The 22457-nt window shown below is 40.7% G+C and overlaps 1 protein-coding gene and 1 long non-coding RNA gene across 2 annotated transcripts in view; both read right to left on the bottom strand.

The window, feature by feature from the left end:
- LOC108415298 overlaps positions 1–22457 on the bottom strand; it is a 66097-nt gene that overhangs the window by 36744 nt on the left and 6896 nt on the right. The window contains exons 3-4 of the mRNA XM_037537836.1: positions 13470–13784; positions 12205–12297 (exon numbers count right to left, since the gene is read on the bottom strand). Of these exons, the coding sequence (XP_037393733.1) occupies positions 12205–12297; positions 13470–13784 (408 nt within the window). The remainder of the gene's footprint in view (positions 1–12204; positions 12298–13469; positions 13785–22457) is intronic.
- On the bottom strand, positions 2296–4095 carry LOC108415301. Its single transcript, XR_001856991.2, has 4 exons — positions 4028–4095; positions 3478–3632; positions 2598–2664; positions 2296–2396 (listed from the first exon to the last, which is right to left on the bottom strand). It is a non-coding gene; the product is annotated as an uncharacterized LOC108415301 (long non-coding RNA).

Below are 22457 nucleotides of genomic sequence, written 5' to 3'. Positions count from 1 at the left end.
TACTAAAGCTTTAGGCGTGAGCAAGAAAGTAGAATATACATTCTCTTCTTTTGAAGTTCTCTTACTTAATATTCTTGATCAAGGAACAAATAAAAACTCATTTTTATTAATTACAATTTACAGGCCACCCAGTGGTTATTAGCCTTCCCTGACAGATCTAGACCTGCCGGAGTCTCTGCTGCTCTGTTTTACTGTAATCTGTGGTCAGCCACTCTTTACAGAACTGGCTCTGTGTCTTTCTTTCCTTTCTTTGCCAAGCTGATCAGCTGCCCATCCTGTGCGTCTGATGCTGTTGCCTCTTCTGCCTTGATTGGGTGCTGCTGCTCACCAGCTTTCTGGACCGGCTTGACCACCACTGAGCTTCTTGCTTTACAGCGCTGTGCAGTCCTCACCCTCACATCTTTTCTTTTCCCTCTTTGTACTATAATACATCATACTAATAATGTTTGATCTCCGGTGTCGTCCGTAGGAGGATGGGTTCCCCTTCTGAGTCTTGGTTCCTCTTAAGGTTTCTTCCTCTTTTAGGGAGTTTTTCCTTGCCACCATCGCCGCTGGCTTGCTCATGGGGGCTTGGACCCGGATTTTCTTTTCTTTTCTCTCTGTAATACTGATTGTCCTGTAAAGCTGCTTTGTGACAACACCTGCAGTAAAAAGCGCTGTATAAATAAATTTTGCTTGCTTGCTTTTTTGGAATGTGGTTGTATATCTACCTTCTGAGCTGTACCTTTTCTTTTTCAATAAGAAAGGGTATATTTTATTTGCTAGGGTATCAGTACCTCTACTACTGGACTTAACATCAGGACACTTCAAGAAATTTTCACGACAAATAGTAAATATTACAGTATTTTGTTTTTCAGGGAATCGCTAAGTTGGAACAGACCAAAGCCCCAGCATTGCCACATATAAAAAGTGATTTTTATTCAATATTTCACATATCAGACTGAACTAAATCCAGTTAAACAGGACTAATTATGCTCTTTCAAGTGAAAATTCAGTTGTTCACTGTTCTGTAAGCACTGATAATCTTCATACAACTGTAACTCACAGAACTCAACAGCTTTTTGCATAGAATGACAAACCATACCATACTTTTTATATCAATATGTTCATCTTTGTTTAGGGGTCCGAGGTTCATGTCTCTACATGATATAATTAAATGAAATTAAATATTTGAAATGATGTTGTTTATGATTATGTGGTTATAACTACAGAAATTACCAAAGGCATATGATGGCTGTGTCATGTTTGGCCTCTCCCAGTCCTGTCCATGTGTTCATGTTGTGATTTTTTTATTTTTTTTAGTCCAGCCCCCACGTTTCATGACTCCACCCCTGATTGTTTCCACCTGTGTTCCCGCCTGTTCCTCACATATTTAAAGCCTGTGTTTTCCCCTGTCTGGTCGTTGGTCTTTGTACTGGTCTATGTATTATTGTTTGTTCTGCTTGTTCTGTTTGATTCTGCTTTCTGTCATTTCTGCCCCCCAATCAATCTGTGTTGGATCTATGACCCTGGACTGTTTAGATGATGACTCTGGATTTGCCCATAATAAACGTCACTTATCTCCGCATATGCGTCCGCCTCCTCGCTCCACGGCGTTACAGGCTGGAATGCAGTGAAAAGTGAGGAACAGTTTTAAAAACAATTCTTGGTACTTTTTACTGTATTCATATTTGTGTATTTTTTACAGTGTAATAAAGTGTTAAACAATCAAGGAACACTGACTGCAAAAATAAACAGCTTAAAGACTTTCGTACAGAGCTGTAGGAAACTGGGAAATGAACCCCTTACCAAATCAAAGCTTTATTACATATTTGTACAACCTAAGAAAAGCTCCATTGGTGATGTTTCACCAAGAATTCATAGAAAACTGTCTGACTTTTTCTTTAAATTAGGACGTGAAGTGATGAATGTCATTGACACTGAGCCTGAAGCCCCTACACTGACTATGCAGACATATTTGGATGAAGTGAACACACCCAATGACCATCCTCTGGGTGAGTAGCTCAAATTAACAGTAGATATCATGAAGAAAAAAACAGTTGAACTCTTAAAATGTGAAAAAGACACTTTTGAAACTATTTCATATTAAAAAAGATCACATGACATGAAGGTGGATGTTGAACTGACTGAAGGCACTAAACATCCAACATTCATAAGAAACTGTAGAATCAGGAGTGCTGAACCACTGGGAGAGGAAGATCAAAGACGAGGATCTGCACTATAGCAAAAACACTGAATTCTCTGAATCTGTAAAGTCTAAGCTCCAGGTGAGATCAAGGGGGAAATGCTTGGTTCTTCATTTCTGTAATTGTTGATATTTATTTCATGTTAAAGTAGAAGAGGAGATGTTTGAGCTGTTGGACACAGATGACCATCTGGAAACTGAGACCGAAAATCTGGGTAAGAAAGAAATAAGAAACAAATACAATAACAAGTTAAAATCACAGAGATATCACTTTAAAAATATTCATTTATATTTAAATACTGCAAGATATTTGTTCATTTAAAATAAAGCTGTTTACATGGTTGTTGATTTGTACAATTGTGATGTTTATTCTTGTTAAAGCAGGAGATGAGATGACAGAGGCGACACTCACCGAAGCTGAGGTAGAAGCCGTTAAGCGTCTAATGCTCCTTTATACTGACAAGATCGAGGCTGAATCGCTGGGTAAGAATTAGAAATGAATCATACATAATAAAGATAAAATGACACTGAGTTTTTTTTTTTTAATATTGATTTAAAAAGTTGTAGTGAATAATAAATGCTTAATAAAACACATGACATGTTCACATGATATCCATGACATTTGTAGTGTTACAGTCCTCCAGTGCTTAAGAAAGGCATCAGCTCATTCACTGATTCCTTCACTTTGCCATCACCATTATATTACAGAGATGTAATATTAGCTTTTGGGGATGTTTAATCAAGAATTTATAGAAAATTCTGTTCCTGTATCTATGAATCAGGATATGACGTGATGAGCGCTGCTGATGAGGTTGAAACACACAACATGCAGACTCGTCTTGATGAAACTGACCTGTCTAATGACCAAGCACTGGGTGAGTAGAGCAAATAAGCACTAGATATCATGAAGAACCAACAGTTAAACTGTTAAAAATGCCAAAACAGGATTTAATATAACAATATCAGCTCCTCCTCCTCCATCAACCATCTTCAGCCATCACCAACTCATACTACATAATATTGCATACATAATCCCAAATATCTAACAAACATCAGGATTTAATGACTGATTCTGTCTCCTGCATGAAAAGATGTGGAAAGAAAGTCTGATGATGAAGCAGATTGGAGCACTATTAAAGGCCTGATGGCTGATCTGCTTCATGGTGCCCAGAGAACAGTTGACCAGAGTCTCGGTGAGTAAAATAAACACAGATATAAGAACATTAGAAGCTGTACAGCTGCTAATTCTTTCAACATCTATAGCAGGAAAAGAGTCGCACATAGACGCTGACCTAAACATTTTATTGCAGGAAATGCCGTGGAAATGACAGTCGATCCTGAAGCCATTAAAAGTTGGGCTGATATTGTGGATCACACTGAAGGAAACATCAACCAGACTGGTGAGTAAAATGTCCATATGGTGCTGATCTGATACGGGTGTCTGTGTCTGTAATCAAACAAACATGTTAACAACTTTAATCATTTAAATATTAGTCATAAATTCTTCCAGGTTAGATTATTGGAGACGAGCTTTGGTGCTGAGTTCTCTGATTTTTTTTCTACCAGCTGAAATCGGAACATTGAAGACAGACTTTCCTGAGAATGACACCAAAAAAGATAAGCAAAAGAAGAAAACCAGGAGAGGAACACGCGGCAAGGGCCGCAAAATTAATTATAAAAAGGACCAACAGAAAGAAAAAGTCATGTAGGTGAAGAGAAGAACAGCATGAGGCCATCAGAGAGAGGCATCGGAGTCGGACCTATACATCAGTGGAGACAATAAACCCGGACATGGAATGAGAAGAACACAACCAGAGAACTGTGGAACCTGTGTAAGAGCACCTGTAATTGATCGTCATCAGCAGAGGAGAACATCCCTCCTGAGGAGAAGAGTGCTCCACAGAGCAACTGCAGAAAGAACAAAGAACAGCTAGAATGCAGCTAGGAATTCCCAAACTTGTGTAAGAGCACCTGTAATTAATCCTCATCAGCAGAGGAGAACATCCCTCCTGAGGAAACGAGTGCTCCACAGGAAGTCAGAAAAGCCAGCCACATGATAATGCATTATCCCTATCGTACTCCTATTGATCTGCTGCCTCTGTTTGACTGTCTCATGTCTCATACCGTCTGAGTGATTTGAAGGGCTTCCACAGAGAGAGACTCCTATGGCTTACATGCCCTTGTGCTTACCCACTGAGCTGCTCACTGCTCAAACTGTGTTATGTATTTAGGTCTAGACGAGATTAACGTGGGCCTGATGTTTATAGCATATCTTCATTGGACCGACAGTGAAGATAACAGACATTTCTACCCCACCTACATGACTGACATGATGGTTGAAGGACGTGATGATCATTTCCTATTTGAAGTCATGAGAACATTTGCTGCTGCTTCTTTAGTGATGCATCATTTATCAATGCCTTGAAGACCCTTTAATCCAGCTGCTCTACATGTTACACATCCGTGTTTTTCTGCTCATGCTTTACATTTGATTGTGATTACAGAACTCAAATATTCAGTTTTAACTGGATCTGAAAACGGTGCTATTTCTCAGTTAAGTGCGCGATCAAACTATTCAAACCATTAATCTTGTTTTGGAGTGAAAAAGAACTGATGCTTCAAAACTGACTGTTAGATGCTTCAGGCTAGTCTGTTCTGACACATCAAGGCTAAACCAGAAATTATATTTCAGTCAAATTACTCACAGATTAACATGGTTTGCTTAACTCTTACATAATTATTGTTTAACCCATTCCAGTATGGATCACCCACTTATCTATTAGAGTACCTATTAGTTGTAGTAGGTGGGTCTTTCCAATTAACAGCATAAGATGGGCTACAGTCTGAAACTGTAAGCTTGCAAAGTGCACCTGTATAGGAGGAGTTTCTGATAAAATGGCCAATGACTTTGAACATTTCATGTGACTTTCTTTTCATAGTTTCATAATTCCAGAGCAGAAATGTTAATGCAAAGAATAAATTCAAATAGTTGCACTTGTGAAACTTTGTTTTGGCCATAAGGTATATTGAGATAGTCATTTTTTAATTTTCCTTCTTGTGAAAATAACTGATCTACTAAGTGATTTAAAAATTGACTAAGTGGGTGAAAAATGCTACATATTTTGTACAAACACAAGCTTTGTACAAAACTATGGAGCACCTGGAGTCACTTTTGGAAAAGTCATAATATTTTAGGTTTAAAAATTCATGCTTAGGATGGTTTCACTGCTTTTAAATGTCAATATAGGTAAAAGTTTTGATCTGAGCAGTACAGAACGGTTAAGAATGGAATGCTAGAGAAATACTTTGCTTTGATTCATTCACAAAATAAATGAAACATTTGAACAAATAATACATGCATACACTAAACAAGTGCACTGTTTTTTTTACTTACCTCACCTGTTACACTTGCTAAGGCAAATCTAGTAACACATACTATTTCTTGTATAATTCTTAGTTACTTAGGTAAAGTTAGTTAGGATCAATTAATTTGCATAAGTCCAACAGACTGAAGGGTATTTAGCCTTATGTAATACAACATATATACCAGAGAAAGTTGGAGTAACTTATTTAGACAAATTCAAACCGACTCAAAAATGATTTGTTGAGATTGTAACTCAGTAACTTTTGAGAACTTTGGACATTTAAATGGGATCTTTGAATTGAACCTCTTGCAGTTTTGTTTAGTTTGTTAAGACTTCTCTGCTTTACTTGATGAAAGCTTGATCAATGCATCCTTGCATCATTCCTATTGGCTCCTGGTGGCATGCATATTGGGCGTGTCTTTCCACCTTGTTTAACCTCCCATGTGTGTGTAGTCATTCTCCCCAGCTCATCGTTACTTGGGCGCTTGCGTATTTTCTACATTTTGGGAGTTCATCTAATCTCAGTCAGTGTCAAGTCAATCAGAACAGAGGATTTTGTTTACAGCTGTCTGACCAACTTGGCTGAAAATAAAATATTCAGGTGTGAAATAAAATGTATTTGTTTGTGTTTAATTTCTCTTTATTAAGTTGCATTCGGCTTATAATCTAATTGTGCCACAGTAGATAAAAAATTAAACCAATAAAACAAAAAGTTTAATAGAAAAGTTAATTTGCAAAAATCAACAAATTTCATCCTTCAAAAAAATAGAAACAAAAATACGGTTATTCCTAACACACAGCATATTCTGAACCATAATATATTTTGTCATAAACACTATTACTGTCCACTGTCAAGGCATTGCAAGTTCACATTTTACAGCAGAAACAGTCAAATGCCAGCGCCGTTCTCAAGTAGAACCTGATGAAAGCATTCAGCGAATCAGCACGCAGTATTCTGGTCAGGGGATGCAACACTGCTGCAAACAGTTTTAGGCAGAATCTCAAGCGGCTCCCTGCTCCCTACAAAGTTCAGTATGTCGGTCTTAAAATAACGGCTACTGTATCTAAACAGAGCTCAGTGTGTCTGACAGAGGACCACTGTGGATTCAGCTGTGTGTGCATAATTCATACTGGACATGAAGCACGATATTTAAGTGTAAAAGCCAAAAACTTAGAACTCCCATAGTGCACTATATAGGGAGCAGTGAGCCATTTGAGATTCAGCCTTGGATTTTCAGAGGTCTGGTTTTATAGATAGTCTAATATTAATTAACATTAATAAACTGTTTGTCCTGTAATTTTCAACATGTTACCAGCTTGATTTATGCTTACAAAATGTTAAATATTGCGCATAAAGGACACTTTCATCCAGTACATGACTTTGTTTACATCTGAAACATGAACTGACTACTAAATTTTGCTAAAAGCAGAATGTACAATAAAAAAAAGTTAATTTTGTAAGTTACCTATATATACCTATGTACTTTTCAAAACTACAGTTTGATTTATATTAATTAATATCAGAAAAGCACAATAAAAACACAACATTTCATTATAATATAATTTTGGTATTGATTTACATACATTTGCCTTTGCAAAAAAAGAAAATAAAAAAGCATTAAAAACACAATACTTGTGTGTGAGTGGTGTTCCTAGTTCACTCTGATGGTGGCGTATTCTGCCTTTTCTTCAATACCAATAACTGTGGGTGTTGTTGTGGTTGTGTTGCTGTGGACGACAGTAGAGTACGTCACTTCATTCTGTAGAGGAGCACAAATGACAATTAACACACAACACTGACCCTTTAAAACCACTTCAGAGTTTGACTTAAACTACCAGGAGCAGCTTCTTCCTCAGTAGGAATAGGATATACTAATATGCATTCAGTGCCAGTTTATTAGGTACACTCACACTCACTCACACTGTACATTCATTAGTTTATGATCATGTGGACAAATCTTGTAGATCAGGAGTCAAAAGAGAACACTGAGAACTGAACTGAGTTTGCCTTGAATGAGCTGTAACAATCATAGACCATGTGGGCAGCCAATAATGTAAATAGATACCTTCCAATGTGATAGAAACGCTGCTGAAAATGACATGCAGACAGGCTATGATGGGTTATGTTGGGACATGATGGAACATGACTAAAAGTGATTAGATGTAATAAGATATGATGGAATGTGATGGGATTGGAAGAGATGTGATGAGATATGTATGGATGTATGAACTCACCTGTGTTTTCTGCCCTGTCTTTGTCCTTCTTCCCTCTCGGCTCTCAGTCTGTCCTCGTCTCCGTCCTACAGAATGAACCCAGACAGAGTGAGACACAGATACTGCATACTGTCCAATGCTGTTTCACATTTTCATGTTGGCTCAGTGGAGTCAATGGACTATGGTATGGACTTCATTACCCAGGAGACATCAGGGAGTCACATGATACTCTCATCATCTTCTTTAGCCTATCAGGACAGACTCCCTGGTTGAACATCACCAGAGTTCTAATGTGCAAACCTGATTTGATTTAATATTTATTTACTCTAGTATTTAGGCTTTAGGCTTTAGCTCAGCTCCATTGTAAAGTTTTGCTACTGTGTTCCACTGTGCACACCGAGTGTCCTTTCTTGTCTATTCTTGCCTTTCTTCTCTAGTACTTTTTGGACTCACGGCCACCTCTTTGCCTCCTCATGCATTGTCAGCTGTTTTTGATCTTGGTCTGCTTTTGTTTTTCAATTTTGGATTGTTTTTAAACTATAACTATATTACTGTGCTTAATTTCAATCCACAAGCACCTGATATGTTTTCATAGCCTGACACATATGTGTGTGTGTGTGCGTGTGTGTGTGGGTGTGTGTGTGTGTGTGTACCTCTATATCTCCAATAGAGGAGTCCCCCAAGTCCCAACAGCAGAAGAAGCACAGAAATGAAGATGGAGAAGTGCATGGAAAAATCTGGAATAATAAGATATTAGAAAGTTTGCATATTGGTACAAACGTGTGAAAGAGGAAGAGGAGTAGATAAGCCTGAACACAGCAATTTCACATAATGAATCACATTTTTATCTTTACAATGTTTCTTCTGTTCCCCTGTGTGCAGAGCATCTCAACTGAATATTCAGACATGCGCTGATTATTTTGAAGAAACAAAAACAATCACCACAAAAACATGGACAACACTGACATTTTACTTTCAGCTGCAGTCAGTGTGTAATACTTACTGATAGGTGCTTGAGTGGTACTTGTGATTGACATGATTGAACTGGTGGGGTTAGTTCCTGATTGACCCTCTGTGGAGAAACAAGGTTTAATAGTCAGTGCAGGAACAGAACAGCAGCTACAGCTCACTGTAGATGCACTAATGAGTTAAGACATTATGACCAACTGCCTAATATGCTGTTGGTCCTCTGGGGGCCAAGAAAGAGCTTCAACCTGCAGATATATGGACTCCACAAAGCCAATGAAGATGCTGTGTGGTATCTGGCACTGAGATGTTAGCAGCAGAACCTTTAAATCCTTTAGGTTGCAAGGTGGAGCTGCAGTGGATTGGACTTCCAGCACATCCCATATGTGGCCTTGATCACTAGTGGGAACAGCCCCTATTTGCTAAAGGGGTCCCAACTTCTACTCTGGAACAGTATTCTACCACAGCAAAAACCCAATCACTCCTCAATGAGGCACACAGAACACAGTATGAGGCTGATACACTGGACAACTTTATTTAACAATTAACACAATAAAAAAGGAGCAAAAGTAGTAAGACTAATAATTCAAGGAACAATAAAAAAATTAGCCATTTGTATGCAAGACAGTTAACACCTCTTAAATATAAAAAATAGCAGAAAAAAGCCCTTTAAAAATGCAGTTTAAACTGTGGGTCAAAAAGGGAGAACAGATCCTGACACTATAGGTAAGGCCCCAACCCACTACCAACCAAAAATACAATATACAAAACAAAACCAACAACACAAATACTCTACCAAAAAAAGGCTAATCAATTAAACAATGAAGTGCATTCACTCCAAATTTTGACTTACCAAAATACAATCAAAATACTCATCAAAACAGCCTTAAGCACAACTGGCTAGGGCACCTATAATCTCACTAATTGGTCTAAAACTAAAGAACAAGCAAATAAGGGGAAACCACTAAAAACAGTGACCACCATCATCACCAGTAGTACGGCTCAATCTGAAATATAGGTAAAATATACAATCAGCTCATTAACCATAAGGACTGGGCCCAAAGTCTGAAACTAAATACGCTCAATAGGCTTGTACCTGTTGAAATGGCAGCACTAGTCGCGCTCAATGCCTGGTGTCTCCTTGTCTCACCACACACAAATACTCTGAATGCTCTGTAAACATGAAGGCAGCATATGTGTCAAGGTTTAACCAAATATTACCCACAAAAACGTGTTCCTAGATCACCCACTCTAAAAATAAAAACAGTCCTTATTATTTGAGCTAAAACTTGGAAAAACAACTCCTCTCTCTACTATTACTACCTATATGCCACGCACCCATTAGATTACAGAGCATCAACGCTGTTATCCCCCAACACCTCCTTACAAATGAGAAAACAGTATACCTGCACACCACTTTAAGCATCCTAGGAATGTCGCAACTGAGAGTTGGTTGTCAAAATACAAGTCTCCTACAAACAATACCTTTCAGCCCTGCCGGCTACACATAGATGCTTAATCAAACGCAGATCTGGGGAACTTCAGACAGGGCAACATCTTGAACTCATCAAATTCATCAAACCATTTTCAAGCAATATGGTCGGTGTGGCAGGATACATTATCCTGCTGAAGGAGGCCCTGCCATTGGGAAACTCGACTGTCACAAAGGTGGCATGAGTCAATTTGTTGTACACATGAGTGTCTGGACCCACGGTCTCCTAACGGGTCACTGGCAATTTCCTCCACCAGCTCATTTCTTTCCAACAGTTCAAGTCTTATTGTTTTGGAGATGTCCCAGTCGTCTGGCCATAAACATTAGGCCCCTATTAAATTTGTTAAGTATTCATGCCTGCTCATTTCTCCCACATCCAACTCATAGACTACATGGACCAGCTGTTCACTTACCATCTAATATATTCAAGACCTTGACATGCACAGTTGTTACGAGATAACCAACAATATTCGGTTCATCTGTGAAAGTTCATAATGTTTTGGCTAACAAGCTAACAAGACATAGTCATATGCAAATGTTAGAACACCCTTGATCAATTGATATGGATCTGCAGATAGTACAGTAACATATTGAAAAGAAAGAAAATATTAAATACAAAATCTGTCATAACTTTTGCTCAGGTCACATTTCATGTTCAATTCCACAACATGTTCATTTCCGCAAAATAAGAAGTGAACGTGCAGAATTTAAAAAACTCCATACAAAAAATAAGAAAGCAGTCAAATGTTCAGTTCAGCTGCAGTCAGTTTGCTGTACTTACCATCAGGCTTTTGAGAGGAATGTGTGGTTGAAGTGGTTGGTGTGGTCTGCACATTGACCACTGTCCTAGTTGGTGTATTTGTAGGTGGAGCCTCTGTAGAGAGAGAAGAATTTGATAGTCAGTGAAGGAGCAGAACATCAGCAGGCAGGTCACTGTAGTATTTCAGCGCTGTGTGTTTTGGTGAGTATATTAATAATAAAAAGGGCTAAAAAGTTTTCACAGTAAAGATGAACTACAGTCTGTAATTAGGACTACAAAGTGCTTCTAGATGGTAAGTGGAGCTGATACAGTGGAAAAGAGAGTAAAAACAAGAGGTGGATTTAATGTTATGACTGATCTGTAGTATAAGTAAGTATTTATATAAAAATATAAGCCCCTCTCAGTCACACACCTCAAGTATTTGTAAATGTAAATTAACCACCCAGCTGAAGGAATAATAATATGATTAATATCCAAGTTTGGAAAATTTTATTTTAAGGATTCCTGAGCACATTATTATTTTTAAAAATAATATATAATTTTCTGCATTTATTAATATTAATCATATAATTGATGATAGCGATTTTCAATAATTATCTGCAAATATAACACTCAATAATACCATGTGATAAAGCATATATATCATCTCTATGTGTTACATATAGTTTCTAAATGGTAACTTTACTGATTTCTCCAAAAGTATCACAAGTGTGTTCAACTGAAAAATTAATTGTTTGTTTATTATGTGTTTACTGGCTTTTGAATGTTTGAGAAATGGGAAATAATTGGACATTTACTGAAACACACATAAACACACACAAACACCAAAACACAAGTGTGAGCTTTCAACGTAGGATTGAGAAAATACATAAAAATGAAATAATTTCAACATAAACATAAGTGAACCCATCCTGTACAGGGAACACACTTAAATATGACACGCTCTGTCATTTTTAGTTTAATATATAACATCTAACAAAAGTGTAAAATATGCTGGAACTGTTGCACAGAGAAAGTTTCCCCCAAGATGTTAAACTTATTGAACATATTGAAAAGAAATAAAATATTAAATACAAAATCTGTCATAACTTTTGCTCAGGTCACATTTCATGTTCAGTTCCACAAAATAAGAAGTAAACGTGCAGAATTTAAAAAACTCCATACAAAAAATAAGAAAGCAGTCAAATGTTCAGTTCAGCTGCAGTCAGTTTGCTGTACTTACCATCAGGCTTTTGAGAGGAATGTGTGGTTGAAGTGGCTGGTCTGGTCTGCACACTGACCACTGCCCTAGTTGGTGTAGTTGTAGGTGGACCCTCTGTAGAGAGAGAAGAATTTGATAGTCAGTGAAGGAGCAGAACATCAGCAGACAGTTCACTGTAGTATTTCAGCGCTGTGTGTTTTGGTGAGTATATTAATAATAAAAAAGGGCTAAAAAAGTATTCACAGTAAAGATGAACTACAGTCTGTAATTAGAACTACAAAGTGCTTCTAGATGGTAAGTGGAGCTGATACAGTGGAAAAGAGAGTAAAAACAAGAGGTGGATTTAATGTTATGACTGATCTGTAGTATAAGTAAGTATTTATATAAAAATATAAGCCCCTCTCAGACACACACCTCAAGTATTTGTAAATATAAATTAACCACCCAGCTGAAGGAATAATAATATGATTAATATCCAAGTTTGGAAAATTTTATTTTAAGGATTCCTGAGCGCATTATTATTTTAAAAATAATATATAATTTTCTGCATGTATTAATATTAATCATATAATTGATTTTAGTGATTTTCAATAATTATCTGCAAATATAGCACTCAATAATACCATGTGATAAATCATATGTATCATCTCTACGTGTTACATATAGTTTCTAAATGGTAACTTTACTCATTTCTCCAAAAGCATCACAAGTGTGTTCAACTGAAAAATAAATTGTTTGTTTATTATGTGTTTACTGGCTTTTGAATGTTTGAGAAATGGGAAATAATTGGACATTTACTGAAACACACATAAACACACACAAACCCCAAAACACAAGTGTGAGCTTTCAACCTAGGATTGAGAAAATACATAAAAATGAAATCATTTCAAAGTGAAAATGAGTGAACACATCCTCACACTTAAATATGACAAGTTCTGTGAAATTTAATTTAATATATAACATATAACAAAATGTAAAATATTCTGGAACCGTTGCACAGAGAAAGTTTCCCCCAAGATGTTAAACTTAGCAAATAGTCAGTAACTGTGCATTAAAATGTGCAGACGTGTGTTCTGTAGAGGATGTGTAAATTATTTTCACTTTAAAAATCAATGATGCATGTCGTTTGACCAGGGTGCACAAACTTTTACACACGACTGGAGGTGAGCAGTGATGAGGGGGGCAGTGCTTAGAAAACTCATAGAGTCGGTTCTCTATACTGTTACATTCATTAATATTAATGAAGTTTTGAAATGCAGTTAGAATATAAACTGAGAGTGTTTTACCTTTTAAAGTCAGTCTGATCATTAAATGAGCACCTTTAACAGCACACTGGTAAACTCCTCCATCCTCTTCAGTCAGGTGTGATATGAGTAGAGAGAGATTTCCTGGAGAGTGACCATTAAACAGCTGAACTCTGTCTCTGTACTGACCACTCTCACTGGATATGTTTTCCCATGTCTTTGTTTTTGTGTTGTCTTTCGTCCAGCTGAATTCCTCAGGTGTGGTCTGTAGGTCAGTGCAGTAGCAGGGCAGCAGTACTGACCCTCCTCTATGAGCTGTGATATCCAGTACTTGTTCTCTGTTCACCAGATCACAGCCTGCAGAAACACATCAGTCAGATGTGATTAATTATCTACTCTTTGCTGTTCTTTTATTTTACATACACAAAAAAACATTTTTATAACCAAAGAAAAGAAAATCGACCAGATAAAATTAAAAGTAAACATTTCAGAATGAATGGACCAGCAGATGCTGTCGAAAAAGAAATGGAAAGAATCTCATTACACTGACTAACATTAAAAGTGGAGAATATTTTTGCCTTCTGCCATAAAGTTACTATTTTGATGATGCTTCTTTTTCACAGCAACATGCATGTGCATTGATGTAATATAATGCTGTATTTGAGCGTGTCACGTCTCATGGTCATGCTAATTGCAGTTTTTTTGGCACATAAATGTAGCTTTGTATGACATCAGTAACTCAGAAACAAGATAAAAATGCACTCACCTTCAGAGACATGAAGCCCAAGCACTACACTAGCCCTGTATACCACACTGAGTCCACAGCTCTCTCAGCAGCTCTTCACTGGAGTCGAACCCACTCTAATGTCTGTGCAGCTCACAGGAGCTGTGTTTAAATCAGCTAGACCGGAACTCTTATGACTTTTATAGATTTTATCAGCAGCTTCTTCAGAAACACAAACCATACAGAGTGATGTGATGGACTCTGAGCCGTGAGAACACTGACTGTTTCCTCTTTTGTGGTGCAGCATTTCACAGCTCACACAAGTGGACATGAGAAACAGACAAATAAAGAGAAGTCATACGCTGCACTTTTCTCCACTCCATCTTTCTGCCACATTGTTCTCATTTGATGTCTTAGCTTATTTGCTTACATGTTTGAGTACATTGACCTGTCACTGACCACTTTTTCCTTCATAGTCTCCGTCCTGCAGGTATTTCATAAAACCAAATCCAAATATGTTCACCTGGTAGCTCCTCTGCTTTCATGAAGTTCCCTAAATGTAAGCTTACTGTTCCTTAAGTTCCTTAAGCTCACACTTCATGATGCACATTGCTCAGTGAGCTTTTATACCGCTTTGGAATTTTGAAGTGCATTTTATATTTTTATATATATGTATAAACTTCCTCTCCATGGATCACCACCTTATTGTGGTGGAGCGGTTTGTGTGCTTGAAGGACCCTAGGAGCTATGTTGTCTGGAGGAAAAGCTCCTGGTAGGATCTCCCATGGCAAACTGGTCCTAGGTGACAGGCCAGACAAAGTGTGATACATAACCACCCCTATGAGGACAACAAAACAGGACTTGTGTACCCTGCCCGGATCAGGGTTACCGGGGCCCCACCCTGGAGCCAGGCCTGGGGGACGGGCTCGCCAGCGAGCGTCTGGTGGCCGGGCATTCACTCATGGTGCCCGGCCGGGCCCAGCCCGAAGGAGCTACATGAGTCTCCCCTCCCATCGACCCACCACCGATGGGAGGGGCAGTAGTAGGGGTGCGGTGCATTGTGGATCGGGCAGTGTCCGAAGGCGTGGGCCTTGGCATTCTGATCCTCGGTTGCTGAAACTGGCTTTTGGAACTTGGAACGTTATCTCACTGGCGGGGAAGGAGCCTGAGTTAGTGCGCGAGGTTGAGAGATACCGGCTAGATATAGTCGGGCTCACCTAAACACACAGCTTGGGCTCGGGGTCCAATCTCCTTGAGAGGGGCTGGACTTTTTTCTTTTCTGGAGTTGCCCATGGTGAGAGGCGGCGGGCAGGTATGGGCTTTCTCATAGCCCCTTGACTCGGCGCCTGTATGTTGGGGTTTTCCCCGGTGATCGAGAGGGTAGCTTCCCAACGCCTTCGGGTTGGGGAACGGGTCCTGACTGTTGTCTGTGCTTATGCACCGAACAGCAGTTCAGAATACCCAGCCTTCATAGAGTCCTTGGAAGGGGTGCTTGAAAGTGCTCCTCCTGGAGACTCGATTGTCCTACTGGGGGACTTCAATGCTCACGTGGGCAATGACAGTAAGACCTGGAGGGGTGTGATTGGGAGGAATGGCCTCCCTGATCTGAACCCGAGTGGTGTTCAGTTTTTGGACTTCTGTGCAAACCACAGTTTGTCCATAACGAACACCATGTTTGAACACAAGGATGTCCATAAGTGCACATGGCACCAGGACACCCTAGGCCGCAGTTCAATGATTGACTTTGTAGTCGTGTCAGCGGACTTGCGGCCATGTGTACTGGACACTCGGGTAAAGAGAGGAGCTGAGCTGTCAACTGATCACCACCTGGTGGTGAGTTGGATCAGGTGGTGGGGGAAGATGCCCGTCAGAACAGGCAAACCCAAACGTATAGTGAGGGTTTGCTGGGAACGTCTGGCAGAAGAACCTGTCAGATTGATCTTCAACTCACACCTCCGTCAGAACTTTGACCAGATATCGGGGGAGGTGGGGGACACTCAGAATGGGCCATGTTCCGCTCCTCCATAGTTGAAGCGGCTGACTGTAGCTGTGGTCGCAAGGTAGTTGGTGCCTGTCGGGGCGGTAATCCTCGAACCCGGTGGTGGACACCCCAGGTGAGAGATGCCGTCAAGCTGAAGAAGGAGTCGTACCGGACATGGTTGGCCTGTAGGACACCAGAGGCAGCTGGCAGGTATCGACAGGCCAATCGATCTGCGGCTTCAGTCGTTGCCAAGGCAAAAACCCGGGTGTGGGAAGAGTTCGGTGAGGCCTTGGAAAGTGACTTTAAGTCGGCTCTGAAAAGATTCTGGCAAACCGTCAGGCGACTCAGAAGGGGAAAGCAGTGTGCCACTAGCACTGTATATAGTGGAGATGGTGTGCTGCTGACTTCGACTGAAGACGTCATTGGGCGGTGGAAGGAATACTTTGAGGACCTTCTCAATCCCACCAACATGTTCTCCAGTGAGGAGGCTGAGTCTGTGGACACGGGAATAGACTTGTCCATTACTGAGGCCGAAGTCACTAAGGTAGTTAAAAAGTTCCTTGGCAGCAGGGCTGCTGGGGTGGATGAGATCTGTCCCAAGTTCCTCAAGGCTCTGGATGTTGTGGGGCTGTCTTGGCTGACACGCCTTTTCAACATTGCGTGGACATCGGGGGTGGTACCACTGGATTGGTAGACTGGGGTGGTGGTGTCTCTTTTTAAAAAGGGGGACCAGAGGGTGTGTTCCAACTACAGGGGAATCACACTCCTCAGCCTCCCTGGTAAGGTCTATGCAAGGGTACTGGAGAAGAGAGTCCGGCTTATAGTCGAACCTCGGATTCAGGAGGAGCAGTGCGGGTTCCGCCCTGGTTGTGGAACACTGGACCAACTCTTTACCCTCTCCAGGATTCTGGAGGGTTCATGGGAGTTTGCCCAACCAGTCCACATGTGCTTTGTGGATTTGGAGAAGGCATTCGACTGCGTTCCCCGGGGTATTCTGTGGGAGGTGCTTCAGGAGTACGGGGTACATGGCTCTTTGCTACGAGCCATTCAGGCCCTGTACAAACAAAGCAGGAGTTTGGTTCGCATGGCCGGCAGTAAGTCAGACTTTTTCCCGGTGAGAGTTGGACTCCGTCAGGGCTGCCCTTTGACACCGATTCTATTCATAATTTTTATGGATAGAATTTCTAGGCGCAGTCAGGGGATGGAGGGTGTCCAGTTTGGTGACCTCAGGGTCACATCTCTGCTGTTTGCAGATGATGTGGTCCTATTGGGGACATCAGGCCGTGAACTTCAGCTTTCACTGGATCGGTTTGCAGCTGAGTGTGAAGCGGCCGGGATGAGGATCAGTACCTCCAAATCCGAGGCCATGGTTCTCACGTGGGAAAGGGTGGAGAGCCCTCTCTGGGTCGGGGATGAGCTCTTGCCTCAAATGGAGGAGTTTAAGTATCTCGGGGTCTTGTTCACGAGTGATGGTACAAGGGAGCGGGAGATTGACAGGCGGATTGGTGCTGGGTCAGCAGTGATGTGAGCTCTTTACCGGTCTGTTGTGGTAAAGAAAGAGCTGAGCCATAAGGCAAGGCTCTCGATTTACTGGTCGATCTACGTTCCCACCCTCACCTATGGTCATGAGCTTTGGGTAATGACCGAAAGAACGAGATCACGAATACAAGCGGCCGAAATGAGTTTCCTCCGCAGGGTGGCTGGACTCTCCCTTAGAGATAGGGTGAGAAGTTCGGTCATCCGGGAGGGACTCGGAGTAGAGCCGCTGCTTCTTCACGTCGAGAGGAGCCAGTTGAGGTGGTTCGGGCATGTTGTTAGGATGCCTCCTGGACGCCTCCCTTGGGAGGTGTCACAGGCAAGTCCACCGGGGAGGAGACCCCGGGGAAGACCCAGGACACGCTGGCGTGACTATATCGCCCAGCTGGCCTGGGAGCGCCTTGGAATCCCTCCCAGGGAGCTAGTGGAAGTGGCTGGGGAAAGGGAGGTCTGGGCTTCATTGCTCAGGATGCTGCCACCGCGACCCAAACCCCGGAGAAGCGGAAGATGATGGATGGATGGATGGATGGATGGATGGATGGATGGATGGATGGATGGATGGATGGATGGATGTAAATACTTTTGTATAGGTATTGCCATTTCTCAGCAATGTTACTAATTTGTACTCATAATTTATAATCTTGTGTCTCAAAGCTGTGTTTAAGCAGTTCTTACATTTTGATGGTTAAAAGTGTGAGAACTAAAACCACATTAAGCTCATGTGCTTTTCTGCATCTTGTTCTTTTTTTATCTGTTAGCTCTCTTCTGTCGTCTGATTGGTTGTTCTCTCTGGCCCTTTTATGATAATGAGATGTGATCTCATGGCCACGCATCATCTGTGTGGTCTACATCTCTAAGGTGAAGTAGCTATAATAGTATTAAGTGTGGCTGCCGCAGAGGGTGGGGGGGCGCTGGGCTACACTGGCTGGAAACCTGAAAAGGCCTCACAGACACAAACACTAGCGTGAGTGACCCAGAGTGCGTTATTTCCACATACGTGACACATGAAATAAACTTCTCTTTGAAGTTTCACTTATTTCAGTCTTCTTTAGAGCGCTTCTCACTGTGTGTCCTTAGACACTTTTCATGCTTCTCTCTAAACAAACACCAGCTGACCATGATCAGGGGAGGAGCACCAAACAAATACATGTGGGAAACTTGATAACTCTGCATCTGCTACACACAAGATGCAGTATACAGCTGTCGTAGCTGCAGTGATCTACACCACATTGGTTTATATTGCATTTTGTACAGATATGTTTCATTTTTGGCCCATAATAATAATCCGCTCTCTCTGAAAAAAGGGCGTAAACTGTCTCTGGGGATGTTCACACACATTTATATTACTCCCACACAGAAAATGTAGCAAAAATAGCATTAAAAGTAAAATTAGTCTGGTTAAGACAATTTAATATAAAGAATGCAGTAGTTTACATAAAGCAACAAAAATTATGCTTTCAGGAAGTTACAACACAGGGTTGTAAAAGTTCAGAGTTAGCGCTAAATCATGAAGTACTCTAAAAGTGATCAATAGGACCCCACCTTGCCCACACAACACATGCTGCAACCCAAGTCAAGTCCAGCTCTTGACATCTGCCCCACGTTCAGCCTACACAACACATGCCATAAGCAAAGTCTAGCCTGGCTCATGATATCTGGCCCACGTCTGACCCAAACAATACATGATGCAACCCAAGTCAAGGCCGGGTCATAACATTTGGCCCCTGTCTGGCCCACATGACACGTGATGCAACCCAAGTCTAGCCTGGCTCATGATATTTTGCCCACATTTGGTCCACACAACGATTGTCAGTGCCATAACTGAGCAATAAGTGCCAAAAGTGGCAGAGATTAGGCCCAAATGTGCCTATCTGGAGTTGCAGTTGTAGGGGACACTGGCAGCAATCTGTGAAAAAGCCTACTAGAGACAAATAAACACTCTTGAGCTCTTTACTTGAACCCAACTTGAAGTCCAATTAGTGAAGGAGACCTATGTTCAAAATAACTCAGAAAACCACAAAAACAGCTGATGTCACGGTGCCTTTGTGGCCCCTGGGCCATGAGAAAATGAACTGAGAACATGTTCTCATTTATGGTCCACCATTTCAAAGCTCATAGAAAGTAACTCTGCTGAGGCTGAAAAATTCTAAACGACTTTTTCAGGCCACTGCTGTTCATTTTCAAAGTAAGTTGTACATATATTTTGTACATGACAGTGGTTTAAAGGTTCGACTGTGTACAGTAAATGAGTACACAGAAAAAAAAACACAAACAATGGCTAGAGCTTAGCTATGTTCACACTCCTGTGTAGTTTTACTGCCCCTATAGCAGCAGCAGCTGTTTACCACCTGGATACCCTCCCAGCATCCCAGGAGCACAATGAACCATCATGAAGTTTTGATTAAACTGGTTGGAGTCATCAGTGTTTAAAACAGGAGCAGCACTGGTCATCCGAGGCCTTTACTGGCCTCTCACTTGCTAAACACTCAAGCTTCAAACTCTTTGACCGCAAAGGGCAACTGCAGCCTTTCTGAGACAGGATGTTTTTCCCTTTTTATGCAGGCACACCAGTCTCACATGACAGGGGAACACGTTTACCCCATGCACAGACCATGCGCTACCAACTCAAGTGAGCCACAGGACAGCTTAATAAAGAAGCAGTGAAATTAGTTCTGAAGAGCTTCCATGTCACTGTATTTAGTATTTAACAAATATTAAATTCCAGCATGTTGTGGGTACATAATGCAGTAACAAGGCACACATTGTATGTGCATCTGGACCTTACATGTCCAAAAGTTTGTCTGAAATTGAAGATATAATTACACAGTTTGTTCCTTCTCTACTGAAGTAACAGTCTGCTATTCTGGGAAGGCTTGGATGTTGGAACATTGCACTAAGAATCTGATTGCATTCATTCAAAAGAGCATTAGTGCAGTCAGGTACTGATGTTGGATCACAGACACCACTTTAACTCATCCCAAAGGTATTGGATGGTGCTGTATCACTCCAGAGAGTGCAGTTCCAGTGTTCCACAGCACAAACAGGGGAGGATTTATGCCTCTCTAGCTGACGCTGGGCATGGGCTGCCATCAGAAGTGAATTCCAGTCATGTGATGCACAGAAAAACAATGCAAACTGACCAAAGGCACTTTCCTTAATGGTGTCATATAGTCAGTTATAATGGTCCCAGTCAATTTGTATACAGTTACATTTTCACATGAATTCCAAGCTTAACTTTAGTGACATGAAGTGTGACAACAACTTCACCAAAGTTACTCAGCAAAAACCCAGCTGTCATCACACCGCTAGGTTTTAAGAAATTTTGCTGACTCCTCCACAACTATCAAGCCATAAACCCAGCTGCCTCTTGAGTCCTTACGCCATTAGAAAACTAAATGTTTCCTCATATGTGTTGCATCATTTCACAATTCTACTTTAAATCGAGGACATGGTTTTACATGAAAACACTACACATGAAATCCTCATGCAATATTTGCCTTGACATATTTAAGTCTTAGTAGTTTCATGTGACACTATCTGTAATCGTACAGACACATAAGCACTGCAGACCTCTTTACTTGACCCCACGTCCTATTACCAAAGAAGCTCTGTGCTCAAAATAAGTGACAAAACCATGACTACCAAAAACCCAGCTGACAGCACAGTGCCTTCTTGGCCCCTGGGCTGTGAGAAAAGTAGCTGTTAACTTGTTTGTGGTTTGATTTTCAATGTAGGCTGCTTATATATTCTCATATCATATCAAAAAATACCGCAATGAATATAGAGGGTTTCTTTGTTGTGTGCAGACTGTAAGTAAAAGGTTCTGTGCTGGTACATTTTTTTGTACCCGAAGGTACAAACGATGTAAATGTGCCCTCATATGTACAGAAGTGGTTCCAACGGTATCCCTTACATAGTCCACAGTGCCTGTTACAGTATGTTTGTTCTTGCTCATGAGAAAACGTGCTGCTTCCTTTTTTGTGGTGCATCTTTTAACAGTTTGTTAAAACCCACAAAGACGCAGCTACAGTTCCTTGCAGTGTGCACATCTATCACTTGTCAATCCTGCTCCACAGTGAGAGTCTGAGAAACAGGAGAAATCATGCATGTGTTCCATTTCAGGGTAAAGTATGTATTTGTACCTTCCCAAATCCTAATGTTAAAAACAAAACACTAAAATAAAAATGAAGTCAATATAATACACTTAAAAATAGTAGTGCAAAGAAACGCGCTTCAGTTATGTGGCCTAACTAAGGGGACTGATGCTACACCCCCCCAAGACGATTTAGTACCTAGTGGGCAACTAGTTGTGGTTTATCCAAAACATCTCAAAGGCATTTGGTGGCATATTAACTGACATGGAGGTTTGTCATCCTATACATATGAGGACATCTATAGGTTTCTACTGATTTTGTGTTACTGTAGCTAAATAACACAACACCTAAACCATGTAACCTTAACCTCAGTATCCAAAAGGATTTTTTTCTGCTCTTTTAGTTTTCAAATAAAAAAAAGTATAACTTTTTAACAAGTATAGCATTACAAAAACACACACACCCACACACACCCACACACACACACACACACACACACAGAAAGAAAGTTTCGCCCCTTTATAAAAATAGCCAAGTGGACTGCTGGTAAAGCTACAAGTGAGAAAGGCCCTCCCTCACTGTGGAGATGAAGTACCCAGAACAAGCTTTTGAGTTATTTCAGTCATTTATAGTCAAATTTCACCAGATGTTTCTGAAATGTGGCTTTTAGATTCAGGTTGACATTGTGCATTCAA

This window comes from Pygocentrus nattereri, chromosome 4 (assembly GCF_015220715.1).
Source record: "Pygocentrus nattereri isolate fPygNat1 chromosome 4, fPygNat1.pri, whole genome shotgun sequence".
Taxonomy (NCBI): domain Eukaryota; kingdom Metazoa; phylum Chordata; class Actinopteri; order Characiformes; family Serrasalmidae; genus Pygocentrus; species Pygocentrus nattereri.
The sequence above is the reverse complement of the archived record's forward strand: the minus strand, read 5'-3'. Positions and strand labels throughout refer to the sequence as shown.